Source organism: Trichosurus vulpecula, chromosome 3 (assembly GCF_011100635.1).
Source record: "Trichosurus vulpecula isolate mTriVul1 chromosome 3, mTriVul1.pri, whole genome shotgun sequence".
In the NCBI taxonomy this organism is placed as follows: Eukaryota; Metazoa; Chordata; class Mammalia; order Diprotodontia; family Phalangeridae; genus Trichosurus; species Trichosurus vulpecula.
Window position 1 is genome coordinate 84,483,339 of NC_050575.1, and position 21,182 is coordinate 84,504,520.

At 40.1% G+C, this 21,182-nt stretch overlaps 1 protein-coding gene across 1 annotated transcript in view; it reads left to right on the plus strand.

Annotated features, from left to right (window-relative positions):
* Positions 1 to 3,110: 3,110 nt before the first annotated feature.
* Positions 3,111 to 21,182, plus strand: part of RANBP17 (RAN binding protein 17) — a 349,537-nt gene continuing 331,465 nt past the window's right edge. Inside the window, exons 1-2 of the mRNA XM_036752901.1 lie at positions 3,111 to 3,136; positions 13,723 to 13,869. Coding sequence (XP_036608796.1) covers positions 3,119 to 3,136; positions 13,723 to 13,869 — 165 coding nt within the window. The 5' untranslated portion in view covers positions 3,111 to 3,118. The remainder of the gene's footprint in view (positions 3,137 to 13,722; positions 13,870 to 21,182) is intronic.

Sequence of the window (21,182 nt, forward strand, 5' to 3'; positions counted from 1 at the left end):
TTTTCAATTCCCAAGTGTCTTTTATGAATATCATTTAGAAGAAAACATTTGACATCTAGATATGGCCTATTTCTAGGAAGCAACCATGGTCATAAAATATGCCTCTGTTTTATTCTCTTTCTCTAGCCTGCTTCTCTGTCCTTTGCATATGTTCATGCTTTCCATTCTATTTCAGGTCACTTAGTCAATTTCAGGTTTTTTTGTTTTGTTTTTCAAACAGGACTCCATCTCACATACATACATCTGTGCATACATAGGTGCATATTTAACATGAATGTAGATAGTCATGTGTCTTCATTCACAGATTTGCAACCCTTTATGTCTTAGTAGATACTCTTCATAATTTTTCTGTGGTTAAAAAAGTTCACTGCCTTGCAGCTAACCTTCTGGTCATTACCCTCTCTGAACTTAATTGAACTAATCATTGGATAATTGACACATAGTGTACAAGCAGGCCAGGATACTTCAAGGTTTTCTTGCTTGTTAGTCCTGCCACAGCCTACCTTCCTCTACCACAGGCTTTTAGATCTAAGGGTCACCTCCACCTCATGTTGAGACATTAGCTGAGGACTGCCCTTCTAATGTTATTCATACCAACTCTTTTTTTTGGTCAGCATACAGTATGTAACTGTCCTATAGCTGCAGGTTTAATCATTCATGACACCATACCAAAGAATTGCTACTTTTCCCTAAACAATAAACAGTTCATTACGATTTGAAGAGAAGTCATATGTAAATAATGTATGTCATTTAAATGAGTAAACCAAATGATTTAATTTTTATTGTGTTGGAGTACATCCATTCGTGTACCTTCCATATTTAAAATTTCAAAACATATTAAGATATTTAAGTGATTGAAAGAATAAGTTCAATTATAGATATGTTCCTGAAGTTACATAAGCTTCTCCCCTCCTTGCTCTTCCCTGCCTGCCCTCTGCTGGACTCTTAAAACTGAATATAATAGTATAGTCTTGCTACAATTGCAATACGTGTATAAGAATACAAGATTTGATATTTATGTTTTCTGAAACTTTGCCAAATATGTTGATACAGGATTTTCTGCACTCCAGATATACATATCAGATACTAGTGGAACAAGTATTTTGCTTCATATTGCCCAGAATAGAGAATTTTGGTTTTCAGAGTATATGAAAAGAACTCTGCCAAAACACCTATATCATTAGCACCTCTAAAATTCTCAGAGCTTGAGAAGATGCAGGAACGGGAAAAGTCTAATTAGATGATAAATCCATGAACTGGATCAAGCCCTGGATAACTGACAGTTTACCTGATTAAAATTATCATTCCATTAATTTTGAAACAGTATTTAATATAGTACAAATGATAGCAAAACAATTTGTACCCATTTTATATGGTTTGCAAAATTCTTTGAATGATTTAATATATCCTCTTCTCTCCCCATCTTATAAATATCCAGAGAAGTTAGGTGACTTGACTAAGGTCACACAGAACCCAAATGAGCAAACCCAAACCTCTGAATCCCCATTCCCCCAACAAGATTTCTGAGCCCAATGAGCCATACGCCTTTTTAAAATGGACTGTTGCCAGAAATGAAAATAATTTTGTCATTCCTAAGGGCTCAGAAAGTCCAACCTTTAATTGAGTTTTATAACAAGAATGAATTATTCAAAGTCCTGAAGCATCTTTTCTAATCTTTGTATTAATTTAAACCACTGTAGTGACATAATTCCATCTGAAATACTATTAATTGACTAAAAATATTTTGAATCAGGTTCACTTTTTGTGGGACAAAAGGGAAGGTGAGAGAAGTTTTATTGAACACTGAAACCTAAAGAAGGTATTCAAGTTTTTTAAAGGAGGAAAACAAAATAAAACCGAAATTTTCCCTTCTGAGTGCCCTGGAAAGCTCAATTTTACCTCTCAAGGTAGCCTAGACACTCAAGTTTACCCTTACTTTACCAGAGCCCCGCATTTAGGACAGGACAGATCCGGACAGAATCATAGGTCATGTCTGTCCTTAGGGGCAGTTAGGGCTGAGGGGCCTTGGTGGGGAGGGGGCTGGGTTCTGGAAAGGGCATTCAGCCAGTTTCGAACTGATGGTCGGAATTTCCCCATTCCAGAGTTGAATGGAACCTCAAAGGTTTTTGGTCCGACCTTTACCTGGATGAAAACCCCCTTCTCTCATCCCCGGACAGGTGGCCGTCCAGATAGCCACGATGACAGACCTCCAGTGGGGGGGAGCTCACGACTTCCCAAGGAAGCCCATTTCACCTTTGAAAAGGAAAACAGTTTTAATCATGGAGTGATTTTTCTTGTCAAGCTTAAGTTCGTCTTCATTGCTCCTGGTTCTGCCCTCTGGGGGGGGTTAAGCAGAACCAGGACAGAAAACAAGGGGGTCTTAAGTGGGGTAGGGGCTGGGATTTTTTTTTAACGCTTATTTTGCTAACTGTACTTCGCTCTAGTTGGCTCCCTTCGTAATTCTCTGGGTTTTATTTCATGGATTTAAAAACCTGACTGGGGAGGGGGTCCATGGGCTTCCCTTGCCTGCGGGAGAAGGGGTCCGAGACATAAACAAGGCCAAGGGACCCTGATGGAAACCAAGGGATGCCGGCCAAAGATAGTAGTGAGGCTTTGGTGGGTAGGAAGGGAGGCCAGAGTCGGGTCCCCACAGCTTCAGGCAGTCTGCGGATCCCCGGACCCCAGCCCAGCCCCAGCGCTGTGTGAGAGAGCGCCGCCCTGCGGCCGAAGCGGGACAGGGTGGAGAGCCCTGGCAGAAGCCCCGCCCTCACGCCCCCCGCCCCGCCCCCGGGCGGAGCCACCTCGCCCCTTTCCCCCAGCCGCCCCCGGCCAGTCTGTCTCAGGCTACGGCCGGAGTCGCCCCCGCCCTCGACCCGCGCCCCACCTCCACCCAGCTCTCCCTCACAGTACCTCTGTCTTTCTGGACCGGGTCGCAGTCGCCCCGGCCACGCCCCGTCCCCATCGCGCTCCGCCCCCTCCTCCAGGCCCCGCCTCCACCGCGTTCTCCCTTACAGTCTCTCTGTCTCTGGGCCGGGTCGCAGTCGCCCGGCCCCGCCCCCTCCTCCAGGCCCCGCCTCCGTCTGCTCTCCCGGCCGGGCGGGCGCCGCCTCTCGGGAAGATGGCGCTGCACTTTCAGGTCAGTGCGCGCTCCGTCGCGACCGCGGGGCTCCGACCCCCCGGGGGAGGGGAGGTTGCTGGCAACGGCTGGAACTGGGCAGGGACCAGCTCCCTTGGGCACAGCCGCGGCCGGGGCCGGGCGTCCTCCCTTATCCCAAGCCCCCTCACCCCTTCCCCGCCCGTGGGCTGTGGACCTTCCCCCCAACACGCCTGCTCTCGTAGAGGAGAGGGGAGGGGGCCGTCCCTGCTCCGGGAGCCCTCCGCCATCCCGGCCCCATCCCTGTCCGCCTGTCCTCCGCCATCCCTTCCCCTAGCCCGCCGCCGCCCCGCTCCCCGCCCCCAGGGAGGCGGGGCTGGGTTCAAAACCTTGACCGAGAAACTGGGGGTCGGGGGATGTCTGTGGCCTGGCTGGGTGTGACAGCAGGGGGCGCCACGGCAGGGGGCGGGGGAGGGGGCCGGGGCCGGTCCCTCCGGCTCCACCTGCACGGCCTTGGCTCTGGGGAGTGAGGCGTTTGTTTGTTTGTTTGTTTGTTTTCTCCTTAAGGGAAGGGGAGGAGGAGGAGGGGAGCGAGGTGGGTGTAGAAGGGTTCCATTGGTGTGTTGGACAAAGCACAGGATTGGGCCTCGGACCTCGGGGCCTGAGTTCAAATATCAGCGCTGCCACTTAAGTAGGGCTGTGTGTGTGTGTGTGTGTGTGTGTGTGTGTGTGTGTGTGTGTGAGAGAGAGAGAGAGAGAGAGAGAGAGAGAGAGCGAGAGCGAGCGCTCAGGTGAGTCAGGTAACCCAGCTGTGCCTCACTCTCTTGTCTGTAAAACAAGGGGAGGTCGGGCTAGAGGTGTCCCCTGACGTCCCTTCTGGCTTGCAGTCTGTGACCCTAAGCCTGCTGTGCAGGGCCTGAGATGCAGGCAATGGGACTTGGTTTCAGTTTCCTTATCTGTAACATGGAGGAACTGGACTGCATCTCTAGCATCCCTTCGTGCTGTCAGTCTATGGCTGCTTAAGCCCTCCGAGGCCTTGTGGGGATAAGAGTACTCACCAGCATTTTTGAGGAAAATTCGATGTGAATCCAAGCACTATATCACAGAGAGGTATTAAGTCAGAAGAGGTTTAAGAAGAAAACTTGGTTTTGACAATTGCATGGGCTCCCACGGTCTCAACGTGTATAAGGCCAACTCCCAAATTTATATCTGCAATTGTCACCTCACTTTTAAACTTCAGGCCCACACATGCATATGCCTTTACCGTCAACACTTCCAAACTCCAGATGTCCAAAACCAAACTCAACAGCTTTTCTACCTTCAGACTTCCCTGTCTCTGTCAGTGACCTCAGCCTCTCAGTCACACAAGCTCAAACCTAGGGAGTCATCTTCAGTTCCTCCCTTTCCTGTGGTTCCACTTGTCCAAACAGTTTCCAACTTCTGGAGATTCTTCTATAGGGATATTGCTAACATGTCCCATCCTGGTCATTGTCACTACTACCATCTTAGCTAAGTCCCTTATGAACTTTTCCTGAACTATTGTAACAGCTTCCTAACTGATTTCCTTAACGTGAGTCTCTCTTCCCTCCTGTCATCCCACAGGAACAGATTAATTTTTCTAAAGCATAGTTTTGGTCATGTCGCCTGCCTACACTAGGTCTTCAATGCTTAAAGAATAAAGTCAAACACGTTAGTATCACATTCATACTGGATACATTTGAAGCAGAATAGGTCTTCATGTTTCAGGTGTCTTTTTCTAGCCACTAATGGAGGAGAGTAATAATGTTAGACATTGGAATTCATCCAGAATTGAGACTCAATAGAAGGTTGGGGAGTCAAAGGTAAGAGTACTTAGTGTGGAGGTGGCAGAATAAGGAGTCCTGTGTAGCAAAGAGGGCAATAAAGGTCTGGGTAAATTCAGAGGCGTTATATTGAGTTATCATTGAAGTCAAAGTAGCTTCGCTGGGTGTGAGTGAAACTGGCTGTGAAATGAAGGAGTATTATCAAATTGGAAGTCTTAAAGATGAAATAATGCCGTATGATCTTGACAAGATCACAAGTATGAGAGACTTTGAATTTGTTGTTGGGTGAGAGCTGACTTGAGGTGTGAGTAATAGGATCAAAATAAGGGTGATGTGAGAATGTATGCTCAGTAGGTTCTGATGGCTAGTTACATTTGTATAGCACTTTAAAAAGTACTTTGTACAAGATAGCCACGTGAAGTATGTAGTAAAGAAAAAAAACCCATTATTTCCATTTCTCAGATGGAGACAATTATTCTTAGAAATATTGCAACTTGCCAAAGGCACATACCAAGCATTTGACCCAGAATTTGAACTTGGGCACAAAATATCTCAGCAAGCTAGAGCATTGGGCCAAATCTAAGATGAAATTTGATAGGGACAAATATAAAATCATATTTGAGTTTAAAAATAAGCTTCATAAGTACAAGATGGCATAGAAGTATTTAGATATCTGAAAAAAAAAATCTGGGAGTTTTAATCAACTGTAAGCTCTATATGAGTCAATTGTGTGATGTGGCAGCCAAAAAAGATAATGTGATCTTAGGCTGTATTAAGAATGTCTCAGCTAGTGCCTTGAGAAGTAGAGTGATATAATAATTCAAATGTAAACTATGAAATCAGAAGATTTGGGTTTAAATCCCATCTCTAACACTAGCTCTTTGACTTAGAGCGAGTCACTAGATCTCTCAAGGAAATCTATTAAGACTGAAAATTTCAGTTGAGTTTGCTCATGGAGAGTTTTCCCTCTCTTTGAAAGAACAAGTGCCAACCAAAACAAAAAATGAAAAGATAATTCTAGAAGTAGGGAGGTGGTACTCCTGCTCTACTCTGCCTTGAGGAGACTATGCCTAGAGTATTGAATGATTGAGTGCCATATTTTAAAGAGAACATTGACAAGCTAGAGGTTGTCCAGAAGAAGGTGGCAAGGATGATGAAGAGCCTTGAGATCCTACCATGAGGAATGAAAGGGACTAGAGGTATTTAGTCTGGAGAAGAGAAGACTTGGGGTCAGAGGACAGATTGATGGTTGTCTTCAAGTACTTGAAGGGATATCATGTGGAAGAGAGATTAGATTTGGTCTGCTCCACTCCCCACCCCCCCATCATAGAATCTGTATTATGATCTAGGTCAAACACCATCTTCTGCATGACCTCCTTCACACATATACACCAAGTACTAGTGGCCATCCCCTCAAACTATCTTGTATTATTATTTTTTGTACTTTTTTGTATTTATTCACCTTATATTTATGCTTCAAGTTTTATATATATGATGTAAATTTTATACCTCTTACAATATAAGCTCCTTGTGAGTAGGGATTATTTCATTCTCTGTACTTATAACAACCCCAGAGCACAGTGCCTGGCACGTACTAGGGATTTAATAAATTCTTATTGATTGATTGGTTGATATAACTGGAGCTTTCAAGACGCCATATCTTTACTGACCCTTTTGCTTTCATTTGATTTTTCCAAATTCTCTGCCTGTTCATTCAAGGCACCAACATAAATGCTGCCTCTATAAAGCCTTCCCAGATTCCCCTCAATTATATATCATTCGGCAGGCATTTATTAAGCATTTACTATATTCCAAATACTGTATTTCTCCCCAAACTCTAATATTATATATTTTGTACTGGTATTTTAGCATATATCACATTCTATTTTACAGCATAGTTTTGTGTTTGTGTGTATTGTTTCATCTCTTAGAATGTAAATTTCTTGAGTTTAAAGACCTTGTGTTATTTACCTTTGTATCCCCTGTGGAACCAAGTACAGGGCCTTGAATACAGTGACTACTTACTGGAGACTGTGGCTTATGAAAATTGGTTGGGGAAAAAAATGCTGACATTTAACCCTTAGGAAAAAAAAGGGGGCAAGAACAGGAGAACATGATGGTGGCTTTCATGTTTTTAAAAGGCTATCATGTTGAAGAGAGATTAAATTTGTAGTAGAATGTATTCCTGTGGCTATGGAATATTTTTCTTTTTCTTTTTTGGTCTTTGGATTCCTAACATCTAGCATAGCACCTTATACATGCTAAGTGTATATATGTTTGTTGAATTGACTCGAACTTGTTCCACTCGGCCCCAGAGGACTGAACTAGGAGAAGTGCCTGGAGGGATTGGGCTTAATGTAAGGAAAAACTTAACAGTCTGATTTGTTTGAAAATGTAAAGGGCCGCTTTAAGAGGTGTGGCTGGTGAAAGATGAGCTATCTGAGGTAATAGGTTCTTTATCACTAGAGGTCTGAATGGTCTTCCAACCGAGGCTGCATAATGGCTTTTGGAGGAGGTAGTCAGAATTCCTGTTCAGGCGAATGTTCAGTTAAGTAGCCTCTAAGGTTCTTTCCAGCTCTGAGAGTTTTGATGTGGTGGGGCAAGCTAGGGGAAAGGATCCCCTGAAAAAGGGCAAGGTAGCTATTATCTCCATTTTCCACATAGTGTTTAATCTGACAAAGAGAATGGTTATTGAAAAATTTTAAACACCTTTTTATTTTTATCTTTTAAATTTGTTTGATTTTTTTACATCACCAGAATTTCTCCCAGTATTCATCCTCCTCTTTCCTCCCAGACAGCTAATCCATATTACAAATTATATTTTTCAAGAAAAAGGAAGAGATAAATAATAAGCACAATTAATCAGTACCTCAAAAAAAGTTTGAAAATATAGGCATATTCCATACTTGTGGACCTTTTACCTCTGCAAAGGAGTATGTGTGTGTGTGTGTGTGTGTGTGTGTGCGCGCAGGCGCGCGCGCGTTTGGGGAGGGAGGAGAGGATTTTTTCCTCATCTCTTCTTTGGGGCCATGCTTATTCTTTGTAATTTTTCATCATTCACTTTTTTTTTGTTTTATGATTGTCCTTTCCATTAACATTATTTCATTCGTTGTACATACTGCTTTCTTGGCTCTGCTTATTATACTCTGTATCACATCATGCACATCTTTCCATGTTTCTCTGTATTTGTCACATTCATCATTTCTTACAGTATCATTTCTCCGGTTGATTGGTATCCACTTTGTTTCTCTTTCTTTGCTTCCACAAATTGTGCTTCTATAAACATTTTGGTGTAATACGGGGAATTGAAAGAGCAGAGTCTTTTAAGGAAACATGATAACTGTCTTTCATTTCTTTGAAGGCCTGTCCTGTGGAAGAGATATTACTTTTGTTTTGTTTGGGCCTACAGGGAAGGACTAAGAGCAATAGGTATTTCTAGAGCAGCAAATCAGTTCAATGTAAGGAAAACATTATTTTCTAATAATTGAAGCTATTTCAAAGTAGAGTGTGTTGTCCTGGAAAGTAGTGGTTACTGCCTTAATAAGAACGTTCAAATGAAGATGTGATGACCACATACTGGAGATGTTGTTGAGGAGATTTCTGTGTAAATATGGGCTAGATTAGATGCTGTCTGAGGTCCCTTTCATATCTGAGTTTCTGAGATGGTACTGAGGAAAGGGGGAAAAGAGCTCCAATTCCTTGCCTATTTGGGGTACATAGTATCTGTTATGTTGATTCTGAAGGTCAGAGTGGTATAGTAAAGGGAAAATCTCCAGTTGAAAAATGGTTACATTAATGGATAAGAGGAACAAAAAGAAATGATGGTTGTTTCTAACTCAAGAATTGGTAAGATTGAGGATTAGACAGAAATGGAAAGCTCCTTTCAATAAATTAACTCTTTTATAATTTAAAACTGAATTAGAGGAAAGAAATCTGATCTAGAACAGTGTGGACAAAAGAGATGAGAAAGATCACAAAATCTCAGTTGGAAGGAACTTCAGACCATTTATTGCAACTAGTGCCTGGACAATAATCCCCAGAAGTGGTAATTAAACACTGTTGTATTGTTGTGATTTGTCTTTTGTTCTGGAAGAGGACCATGATATCAGGAACTCTCCTCTCCTCTCCTATTGTGCTGTAAGAAATGATGAAAGGGATGGTTTCCAGAAAACCTGGGAAGATTTATCTGAATTGATACAAAATGAAGTGAGGAGAACCAGAACAATTTACATAGCAACAGCAAAATTGTAAAGATAATGAACTGTGAAACACTTAGCATCTCTGATCAGTGCAATTATCTACCACAATTCCGTGATAAAAAAAATACTGCCTACCTACAGATAGAGATGATGGACTCAAGAGTATAGATTGAAGCGTATTTTTCTCTCTTTCTCCTTTTCTTCCTTCTTTCCTTCCTTCTTCCCCTCCTCCCCTCTTCCCTTCCTCTTTTTCTCCCTTTCTTCCTTCCTCACCTCCTCCCTCCCTCCCTTCCTCCCTTCCTCCCTTTTTTTCTCTTCCTTCCTTCCTTTCTTTCTTTCCTTTTTTGGAATATGGCTAATGCAGAAATACGTTTTTCTTGACTTCATTTGTATAAGAAATACTGTATTTCTTGCCTTCTCAGTGGGTAGTGGAGGCATGAGGGGAGGGAAAGAATTTGGAACTGAAAAATAAATTGAATTTAACAACAACAAAAAGAAAAAGTGGCCATTTAACCTTTGCTTGAAGACTTCTACAAAGGAACCTGCTACTTTCCAAGGTAGTTGGACTTATCCAACTCACATTTGGGTAGCTCTGATCATTGTAAGGCAGTTTTTCTTTTCATAGGACTTAAATCCTCTTCTCTGTAACTTACACCCACTACTCCTAGCTGTACCTTTTATGGTCAAGCACAATAAACCCTTCAAGTTCTTGAAGATAGCTATAATGCTCCAACCTAATTTTGATTACTCCTTTGCAGAGTCACCAAAGTCACCTTACAGCTTTGACATTTTGTAATTCTGACCTTTCATAGCCTTTGCACTGAGTACTGGGTGCAGGGGCTTCATAAATGTTTGCTGAATGAATAAATGAATGAAATTTTCACTGGGTCTTACCAGTCACTAATCATGGAGCTGTTGAGGCCCCAGGTTTTGTTTATCTTGCAGGAATATGTGGCAACTGTTTGGCCTGACTTCTCCTGAGATCTCCAGAATAAAAGAATAGTATTTAATGTAACTTCTGGAAATGCATTCTCTGAGAAATTGTTTTTCTAGAGGTAATATCATAGTGATGATAGAGAGTTTTTCCACATTGTCAATAAATAGAAATTCACAGTTCACAGGGATTCTTAAAGCCCCTGATTATGCCTTGTGTGCTATGCTAATGTTGGGGGCAAGGAAGCAACTCAGAAGAAAGTTGTAATAGATGTAGTATAGTGACTACCTAGTTGTAGTAGAAAAAAGGGGCAGATGTGGAGGTTGCTACATGGTGTGGGCTAGAGGAAAGTATATTGAATTTGGAGATGGGGATATGGGTTCAAATCTCAACTCTGCTATCTCCTATCCTTGTGACCTTGGTTAAGTTGCTTAACTTCTCTGTCCCTCATTTGCTTAATTGTCAAATGAAGGGATTAAAGTATATGACTACAAAAATGACCAGTGCTAAATCTTTGCCCCTGTGAAAGAAGCAGCATGATTTGATAACCATTTGGAAATGCCAAGCAAAGGACAGATCATTCCTATTACTTCTAGGTTCCTTATACGTGATGTTGAGGACATGATGGCAATACCAGTTAGGTTGGGGAATTTAGACACAAGGGAGTAGAGCTATCCTCAGAGCCAATTAATTGCCCTGAGCTTTGGGAGATCCCACTCTGCTTTGTTCATCAAGAGACTAGTAGCCTAGGGAAGTAGTAGATAGTAGTAGAAAGATGATTCCTAAGGCAAGATTTGTTTTCTGACTGACATAAATCCATCTTACTCTTTCTCATACTTCCTTCAGTTTACATGATAACATCTCTGCTCCTTTATTTTCTTTTCAAGGTTGTCTTTAATTTTACCCCGATATGAATATTGGCAAGCAGGGTAACACAGGGTGATTTTACCTACAGTCAGTCCGTAGGAATGACCCTAATAAAGAAGGCCTATATTGAGGGAAGAAGTGAAGGTGACTATCATCAGCTTAACCAAATTCAGTTTCAATAATGGTCATATGATCTTAACTTTAGAACCTTAGTTCATCTCAAGGCTTCTTAAACTTTTTTTCTGCTCATAACTCCTTTTCTAGCAGCCTTCCTTGGAGTTGTATGGGTTGAGGTCATGTGCAGTACAAAATGGGCATGCTTTGTGTTCGGAACCAAGGCTGCAATGAAGTTGCTCAATGCAACTAGGCAAGTGCTGCCAGCAACACCTCAGATTCATTATGTGTTTGATTTTTAATTTTTGGTCATCACATTCAGAAACCTCTTACTGTTGCCAAATTTTTATGGGGTTGCAACCCACAGTTTAAGAAGTGCTGCATTTAACCTGAGTTACTAAAATGGGAAATTAAGACCTAAAGATGCTAAGTGACTTGCCCATGGTTACACAGATAGTAAGCCTCACAGGTGGATTAGTGCCCAGATTCTGTGACTCCAGAGCCAATGATCTTTAATGACATACTGTGCTGGGAGGGCATCAAATCCAAGATGGATTATAGGCATGGTGGGCACAGGACTGAAATAAGTGAGTAAGCTAGGGGATGGGCAAATGGATTTGTTTGTTATCTCTGTATGGAAGATAATTGAATCTGGGATCTGGTGGCTTTTTTTTTCCCTACCCTGTACCTATTAGTTATACAGATGGATTTTTAGTAATGATTTTCTAACATTGATAGGTTACCTTAAGTTTTTAGTCTTTGGTAGTTTTCATTTGTTTTATTCTCTTATACATACCCCTCCTCTTCTCTAAGCAGCTTCATTCAGCTTACCAAGTATGTGTCAAGTTAGTACTCCAATGAGAGAACATAATTTTATTCCTCCCTCTTTTCTTAATGTTGTGTAAAATCACCTTGACTCTTGAAAGAAGCAAGTTAGAACATTTTCCCTTGTTTTTCCCCTGTATTCCTTTAGTTAATGATTTAAGTTTGGTTGGAAAAATGTAATTTTATGGTCTCAAGGTTTATCAACCAATTTTGACCAATCAGTACGGAACCAAATTATTCAAATTTGATCAGTGAAATAAAGAAAAATATTGCCATGCCAACTGATGTTGGTGACTTTCTCTTATACTGTAAAGTTATTGGAGCCAAAGCTCCTATTTCTGTTTCTTACTGCCTGTTTTAAATGCTTCCTCCAGTCATATTTTATCCTATCCAAATGGTCTTGAAACATTTGGGGACTGCAGCATGTTTCATTTGGTTAGCAATAAATGATTCTTTTAACACCATCTATTCATTTCAAGCCCCTACCAAAACCTTAAATGAGGAAAGTTACCTCTGAGGTTTACCATGGGAAGAAAGTGGTTGGTTAGTCTTTGTTTCATATCAATTCTTCATAAGCTTTATAGTAGTTCAGTGGGTTTGTGATTTTTTTTTTGGTGTGGATACTCCCTCCACCATCACAGTTCACAACCTATGTGCCTTAGTAGATGGTTTTCACAGGTCATTGTGGCTGAAATGAATGATATAGTTAACCTTGCACCTTTCTAAATTTAGCTAGGCTAAATATATGTTGTCACCCTGCTCTGATTGAAGCAACCTTGGCAGAATCTACCTGTGCTTGTGCTCATCACATCTAGTTTTCTAAACGTGTTCAGGATCACATCATTGACAGGCTGAAGTTTCGGAGGAGGTTGTTAGTGGAGCAAGCTCTACTTTGTCCAGGAAAATCACAAAAATGTGTTCTTTGTTCATCACCTCAAAACTAGTGCATTGCTTTGCATAGTTTTAAAAGTGAATATAATAACTTACTGAGGGACTATGTCATTTACTTTTTTATTCTTAGAGCCTAGTATAGAGTAAATACTTAATAAATGTTTGTCAAATTAATTGGAGGTTCACTTAAACAATACTTCTGAGGAAATAAGTTAAAAACTTCTAGGATGCCCTTTCCCTGGCCAGAATTTTATCTTGACCTGTTGTATACTCATTTGGTGTTCAAACCCGTGTTTGCAAATGATTCTATTATTTGAGTTCTTAGGGAAATAGAATCATGACTCCTTTTAGTTCTATGGAGTCTCCTTCCAAACCTGTAAAAAACAAAACAAAACCTTTCTCAGTCTGAATTTTAGGAAAATTCATGGTAAGTAACTTTATCTGTTTTTGGTCAAGAGCATTCTGTATTCTCGTGGAAAGACCACTGAGAAGACCTAGGTTCTAGTTCTAGATATGGCTACAACTACATGATCTTAGATAAATCACTGCCCCTCTCTGAGCTCTCTGAAAAAATGATAGGATTAGACATGATTGAATTAATAAACTCCCCTTTATCATTATTTTAAACTATCCCTGTGCCTTCTTGATTCAGATAAGAAGAGTATATATTATAAACAAAATAAATATGTGAGTTTCTTCATCTGTAAATGTTAAGTTGGATTATATGACCTCTGAAGTCCCTTCCAGGTCCAAATCTATTAACCTAACTAACCTTTTTTATTAAGTTCACTATCCTAATACCACTGTGGTAATGGTGGTGACTATTCTTTTATAGCAGGACAAATCAAAGTGCTGAAATTTTAAAGATAATGTGAATTAGAAGTATCTTGATTTTCCCATTGCCTGTTTGTCATCTCCACATGCATATGATTTCACTAGCAAATTAATGGACACTACAAGTAAGCAATCTAATTGAACATTTTCTTTTTCTTTCAGAGTTTGAATGAGCTGGAAGTATTATGTAATCACCTCTACATAGGGACTGATCTTTCACAACGAATACAAGCTGAGAAAATGCTGCTGGAACTTATTGACAGTCCAGATTGTCTCAGCAAGTGTCAGCTTTTATTAGAACAAGGAACAGTAAGTATATTTGATATATGTGATTGAACTAATTTTAAAATATCATTATCAGTGGTAATGGATACAAAGTACAGATAATACCAAAATGATAGATAATCTATACAGTGCTTAATTTGTACCTGTAGCATTCTAGAGTGAGAAAGGAAAGACATAGGAAAATTTAGAGGAAAAGTCTGAGTGAGAATGAGGGTGAATTTAGACAGTTAGGTTCATAAGATCACAGATATAGAACTGGAAGGGTTATGATACCTACCCTTTATTAGAAAGGTTGAATGGCAACCAGAATTTTTTTTCCAGAAGAGGAATCCAGCTTACTATTAACTTCTTTAAAATGTTAATGAATAATTAAGAAAAGAAAGCAAAAACACTAATAAATAAAGCTCAGATTTAAGGAAAGAGTTCTGAGTAAGTCAGCCATATTCCAAGATTAATTTTTTTAAATGATGATACTCATCAGATCTGCTGGGGCTCCATACCCAGGGATGCTGTTGCTCCAGAATATAAACAACCTTTCCTACCTGACCTCATGCCAGTGTTTCATGGCCACAGTTGTGTGACTGCTGTATTAACCTAAGATGATTAAAGGCCAGGAAATGTAATCAGACATAAAAAGAATGAGAAGATGCACTCAGAGATTACAATATGCATCCAGCTGGTTAACAGAGTAAGAATATTATCCTTAGACCATGCAGATAAACTTGGCTAAGTATACACTTAGGAAAATCACCTTGGCAACTTTAAGTAGGTTGAACTAGAGTGGTGAGAGATTTGAGGAAGGGAGACCAAATGGCAATCTGATGCAGTAATCTAGATGAGAGGTAATGAAGGCCAGAATTAAAGTGGTAGCTATATGAGTGGAAAGAAGTAGTTGGTTGTGATGGGAGAAATAGAAAGATTTGTCAACAGACAGGATATTTAGGGTGATGGAAAATATGGAATTGTGGAAAATTCCAGAATTTAGAACCTGGATGGTGTTGCTTTCTACAGAAAAAGAAAGTATGAAGGAGGGCTAGTTTGTGGAGAAAAGATAATGTGTTCAGTTTTGGAAAAATGAATTTAGATATCTGTGGGACATCTGGTTTAAAATGACCAATAGGCAATTGGTTATATGGGACTGAAGCTCAGGAGTCCATGATATATAGGTCTAGGAATCATCATCATAGAGATTATAATGTAATCTATGAGAGATGAAAAGATCATCAAGAAATAGTAAATAGAAAGAGGAGAATATCTAGCCTAGGGGAACACTCACAATTAGGAGATATGAGATAGAGGAAGAATCAGTAAAGGAGATGAAGCAGGAGTGGTTCTATAAGTAGGAGAATAACCAGGAGATAATTGTGATATCAATACCCAGAGAAGAGAGAGTATCCAGAAGGAAAGGATGGTCAACCGTGTCAAGAGCAACAGGTAGGTCACTGTGAAAAGTGAGGACTAGGGAAATGAGCTGGATAAACTTTATTCATTTTATTTCCTAAAGTTTTAAAATTTTGCCAAAAGCTGACTAACTAAAATCAACCGTCTACTTGAAATTCATGAGAGCTAGGTCTATAAGACAAAGTATAAATTTTTTACGTTAAAGACTTGTTGAGTTTTATCTAAACCGTAAATCATTTGAAAATATACCTATAATCAGAATCATGTTAAAATGGAGACTTCTGAAGAGATTCATAAAATAAAAACACATTTTTTGTTTAATAAAAAATGATTTAATAATAATAATTGACACTATTTTAAAGTGTTCAAAACAAACTTTATTAGTTTATTACTTAGTAAAAAAAAAAAAAAGCTTTCTGATTTGTTCCTCATAACAAACCTAGTGAGGAAACAAATTCAGAGAGATTAAGTGACTTCAAATCATAAATTAAAAATCCCAAAGAGGGCAGGACCAAGATGGCAGAATGAGGGCAGAGCCAAGATGGCAGAATGAAAGCAGGGATTCACCTGAACTGTCCCACTAATTCCTTCAGATACTTCTAAAAAGCGAATTTGAGCAAATTTTAGTGTGACAGAATCCACTAGGAGACCAAGTGTGGCAGATTTCCAGCCCAGGACGACCTGGAAGGTCAACCGGAAGAATCTGTTGCACTGGGCTGGGAGAGCACAGAGTACGCAGGTCTATACCTGACATAGCGGCATGGGAGTGGGCCCTCGCTGACTGAATCGTTGGTAGCAGTGGTGATTCCCAAACCTCTCAGTGCAGGACAGGGGTCTGTCAGAACTGGGTGAGAGAGAAGTGCAGGGCCTGTGGCAATAGCAACAGATGGGACTATCAGCCCACAGACTAAATGTTTGAAAGTCACCTACTTGAACTTCCGGGAGCCAAGATGGTGGAATAAACTGTAAGTGCTCTCAACTCCCCTCCTTTGTTGATCTTGAAAAACACAGAGAATATTGCCCCAGGAAAAATCCTGAAATAGTGGAGCCAGCAGAAGGGGTATGGCAGCCTTTTAGCTTGGGAGGCTAGGGCGATTGACAGGAAGGGTCCCTCTTGCTATGGCTGAAGGGGACCAGTGCAGGATGAGAGGCATCCCAGCAAGCAACACCTCAGTGGACTGGAGGGAGATCCTGAACCCCATGAAAGTGGAGTTAGCAAGCCCCAACACCAGGACCCTTGGCTTGCCTTAGCACAGCCAGAGGAATTGACAGACATCAGTGCGAATGGTGATTGAGCCTACCCCCGCTCTAGCACAGCCCTAGGGAAAGAGGAGACCTTGAGGGGCTAGAACACTCCCTCCCCCACACCTCAAGCCATGAACTTCAGTGTTACCCCAGGGAAACTCAGAAAGACTTCACCTGGCCTCGGCCTTGGCACACACCAGATAGCTTCAGCTCAGCACCAGGTAAGCTGCAGCATTATATAGCTTCTAGCTGCCAGAAGGAGGGGCCATAGCACACAAAGCCAATAACCAGGCCCCTAGCTCTGAGCGCAAGAAGTGTGAGACAGAGCCTCCTGTGCCCTAGAAGCAGAGATTCACTTTAAAAGCCAGGAAAAAGGCAATCACAATGCATAAGAAGTAAATTAGAAAATCAAAGACTATAGAATCTTTCTACAGGGACAGGGAAGATCAAAATACGAATTTAGAAGAGGACTACACTGACACTATACCCACATCTGAAACCTCAAAATGGAACATGAACTGGTCGCAAGCCCAAAAAGCATTCTTGGAAGAACTCAAGAAGGATTTTAAGAGCCAAATTAGAGAGGTAGAAGAAAAATTGACCAATTATTTTAAAAATACAATTGACAGAATGGAAAAAATTCACTAAGAGAACAACTCCTTAAAAGGAAAAAATGGCCAAATGGAAAAGGAAGTACAAAACCTAACAGAAGAAAACAATTTGTTAAAAATTAGAATTGGGTGAGTAGAAGCTAATGACTCTATGAGGCATCAAGAATCAGTCAAACAAAATCTAAAGATTGAAAAATAGGAGAAAATATGAAGTATCTCATTGGAAAAACAGCTGACCTGGAAAACAGATCCGGGAGAGATAATTTAAGAATTATTGGTCTAGCAGAAAGCCAGGATGAAAAAAGGAGCCTGGACAGTATCTTCCATGAAATCAATAAGGAAAACTTCCCCAAGATCCAAGAACCAGAAGGTAAAATAGTCATCGAAAGAATCCACAGATTACCTCCTGAAAGAGATCCCAAATTGAAAATTCCAAGGAATATTGTAGCCACATCCCACAGTCATTGAAAGAATCCACTGATTACCTCCTGAAAGAGATCCCAAGTTGAAAATTCTAAGGAACACTGTAGCCACATCCCAGAATTATCAAGTCAAGGAGAAAATACTGCAAGTAGCCGGAAACAAACAATTCAGATATCACAGAACTACAGTCAGGATCACACAGGACCTTGCAGCTTCTACATTAAAAGATCAGAGGGATTGTTATATGATATTCCATAAGGCAAAGGAGCTTATTTTACAACCAATGATCAACTACCCAGCAAAACTGGGCATAATCTTTTAGGCAAGGAGATGGATATTCAATAAAATAAGGGACTTCCAGACCTTCCTGATGAAAAGGCCAGAGCTTAATGGAAAATTTGATCTTCAAAAAGACTCAAGAGAGGCATAAAAAAGGTAAACGGGGGAAAAAAGAAAAGAAAACTTTGTTAATCAATAAGGGCAAACTGTTTACATCCCTAGATGGGAGGATGATACTTGTCAGTCTTGAGAATTGTGTATTTATTATGACATTTAAGAGGGAAATACATTGAGAGAGGGTGTGGGTTATAAATTAACTGTGTGATGTGTTGATAAAAAACCTAATGAAGGGGTGCAAAGGGATTGTAATGGGAGAAGAGGAAAGGAGGAGGCAGAAAAGGGTAAATTACCTCACATGAAGAGGCACAAAAGCATATTATAGTAAAGGGAAAGAAGGGCAGGAGATGAGCTTTCTTTGAGCTTTACTTTCATTAGATTTGGTTTAAGGAGGGAATAACTGTGTCACCAAGGCAATATTCACAGCTCTGATGTTGACTATGAATATGCCAGTATAGTTCTGAATTGCAAAATATAACAGACTCTCCATATAGGAGACAGAAGCAAAACATTTATTCAGACACCTGAAAACCAAATCCCAATACTAGTAAACCAAATCCAACATAGCAACAAAGAGGTTAATACACATTATCATAGCAGGGAGCAACTCCATCCCAACGTCTTCCCCCTGCTTGGGCCTTCCCACGAACAGATACAATCCTAGCTGCCTCCTTGCCTGCTTCCACTCTCTCCCACTACTCTGACTTCTTTGACTAACTTCCTTCCAGCTCTACCCTTTCCTGTTCCGTTCATTCAGCAAGCTCCTCCTACCACATGTGACTCAAACTTCCATGTGACTTAAGCAGGTCACATGGGCCTATTAATAGATGGGAAGATCTTCAAATTAAGCAAAAGTACATTAACAATACATTCAGCCCCAAGATCTTTCTTATCCTTTACATAGGCCAATGGGGCAATTGGTGTTAATAGAACTTTACAACAATATAATGGGGATAACACAAAATAAGCACATAAACAATATCATCATTCCCCCCTCAAATGAATGGGACCCAAAATGTTGGGGTAAGAGGTGAAGGTCTCTTCTACCATTGCTGCTTTCTGCTGAAATTCGACATAGAGCTATCCCTGCCCCAAGAGGTCCCATTCCAGAGGTCAGTTCTTTAGCTGCCATCCTGAGCTTGGTCGATGGGGGGTCCAGGGGTGACACATTACAGTCGTGGACAGGGGGTGACATCTGGCTTAAGTGAGCAGGCATCTGCAGGTGGAGGATACTAAGCCTGCAGGAAACAAATCTAGCAAACAAGTTTAACAGACAAAAAGCCAAAAAGAAACAGGGAGACAGTACCAGAAGCAGGGTAGATATAGGGTCAGCTGTGCTTCTGGAGTCCATGAATAGACTATCATAGCCTCATTAACCATAGAATATAAGAGTTAAGAGCACAATCTGTTAAACATCTTCTCCCAAATAAACAGCAGTTACAGTATTATCTTTCCCATGTACTATAATTTCTACAGCCTTTGAAACGTCGTTTGGCTTCCGTTTTACCCATACTTTAGCTCCCAATTTTATTCTAACAGTAGAACCAAATGCTTCATTTCCTCTGATAATTATTTTAGAAGGGGAGTCAGTTTTCACAAGGGGTATTGTTTTACAAGGAATAATAATCACTTGAACTATTCTATCATTTTTATAAAACTGTATGGGTTCTTCACCTAAATTTTGGAATGTCACAATAATTTCAGTTCCCTGTATATTCTAGAGATGAGGCCTTTATCAGAGACACTGGTTATAAAGATTTTATCCCAGTTTTCTGCTTCCCTCCTAATCTTTGTTGCATTGGCTTTTTTAATACAAAAACATTTGAATTTAACATAATCAAAATTATCCATTTTGCATTTTGTAATGCTCTCTATCTGTTGTTGTGTCATGAATTCTCTTCTTTTCCATTGATCTGATAAGTAAACTATTCTTTGCTCTCCCAAATTGCTTATAGCATCAGCCTTTATTCCTAAATCATGAACCCATTTGGACTTTATTTTGGTATGTGGTGTAAGATATTTGTCTATGCCCAGTTTCTGCCCTACTATTGTAGGGCAGCCCAGAAGCTGGATTCTTTGGGTTTATCAAATAGTAGATTGCTATAGTCAGTGACTTCTCCATTTTGTGTACCTATCCCATTCCACTGATCCACAGCTCTGTTTCTTAGCCAGTACCAAGTAGTTTTGATGAATGCAGCTTTATAATACAGTTTAATGTCTGGTATGGCTAGGCTACCTTCCCTAGCATTTCTTTTCATTAATACCCTAGATATTCTACACTTCTTGTTCTTCCAGATGAATTTTGTTATTGTTTTATCCAGCTCTGTAAAATACTTCTTTGGTAGGTTGATTGGTATGGCACTGAATAGATAGATTAATTTAGGTAAAATTATCATTTTTATTATATTAGCTCGGCCTAACCATGAACAACTGATATTTTTCCATTTATTTAGATCCAACTTTATTTGCATGAAAACTGTTTCATAATTATGTTCATATAGGCCCTGGGTTTGTCTTGGCAGATAGACTCCCACATATTTTATAGTGTGTACAGAAACTTTGAATGGAATTTTTCTTTTTATCTCTTGTTATTGGGCTTTGTTAGTAATGTATAGGAATGCCAAGGATTTATGTGGATTTATTTTATATCCTGCAACTTTGCTAAAGTTGTTTATTATTTCAAGTAGTTTTTTACTTGATTTTCTAGGATTCTCTAAGTAAGTTATCATATCATCTGCAAAAAGTGATAATTTAGTTTCTTCTTTGCGTATTCTAATTCCTTCAATTTCTTTTTCTTCTCTTATTGCTACAGCTAACTTTTCTAGTACCAAACTGAATAGTAGAGGTGATAATGGCATCCTTGTTTCACCCCTGATCTTATTGGGAATGCATCTAGCTTATCCCCGTTACAAATAATGCTTGTTGATGGTTTTAGGTAGATGCTGGCTCCGTTTATTCCTATTCTTTCTAGTGCTTTTAATAGGAATGGATGTTGTATTTTGTCAAAGGCTTTTTCTGCATCTATTGAGATGATCATATGGTTTCTGCTAGTTTTGTTGTTGATATGGTCAGTTATGCTAATAGTTTTCCTAATATTGAACCAACCTTGCATTCCTGGAATAAATCCTAGCTGGTCATAGTGTATTATTCTCGTGATAAGTTGCTGCAGTCTTTTTGCTAATATTTTATTTAAAGTTTTTACATCAATACTCATTAGGGAAATTGGTCTATAATTTTCTTTCTCTGTTTTGACTCCACCTG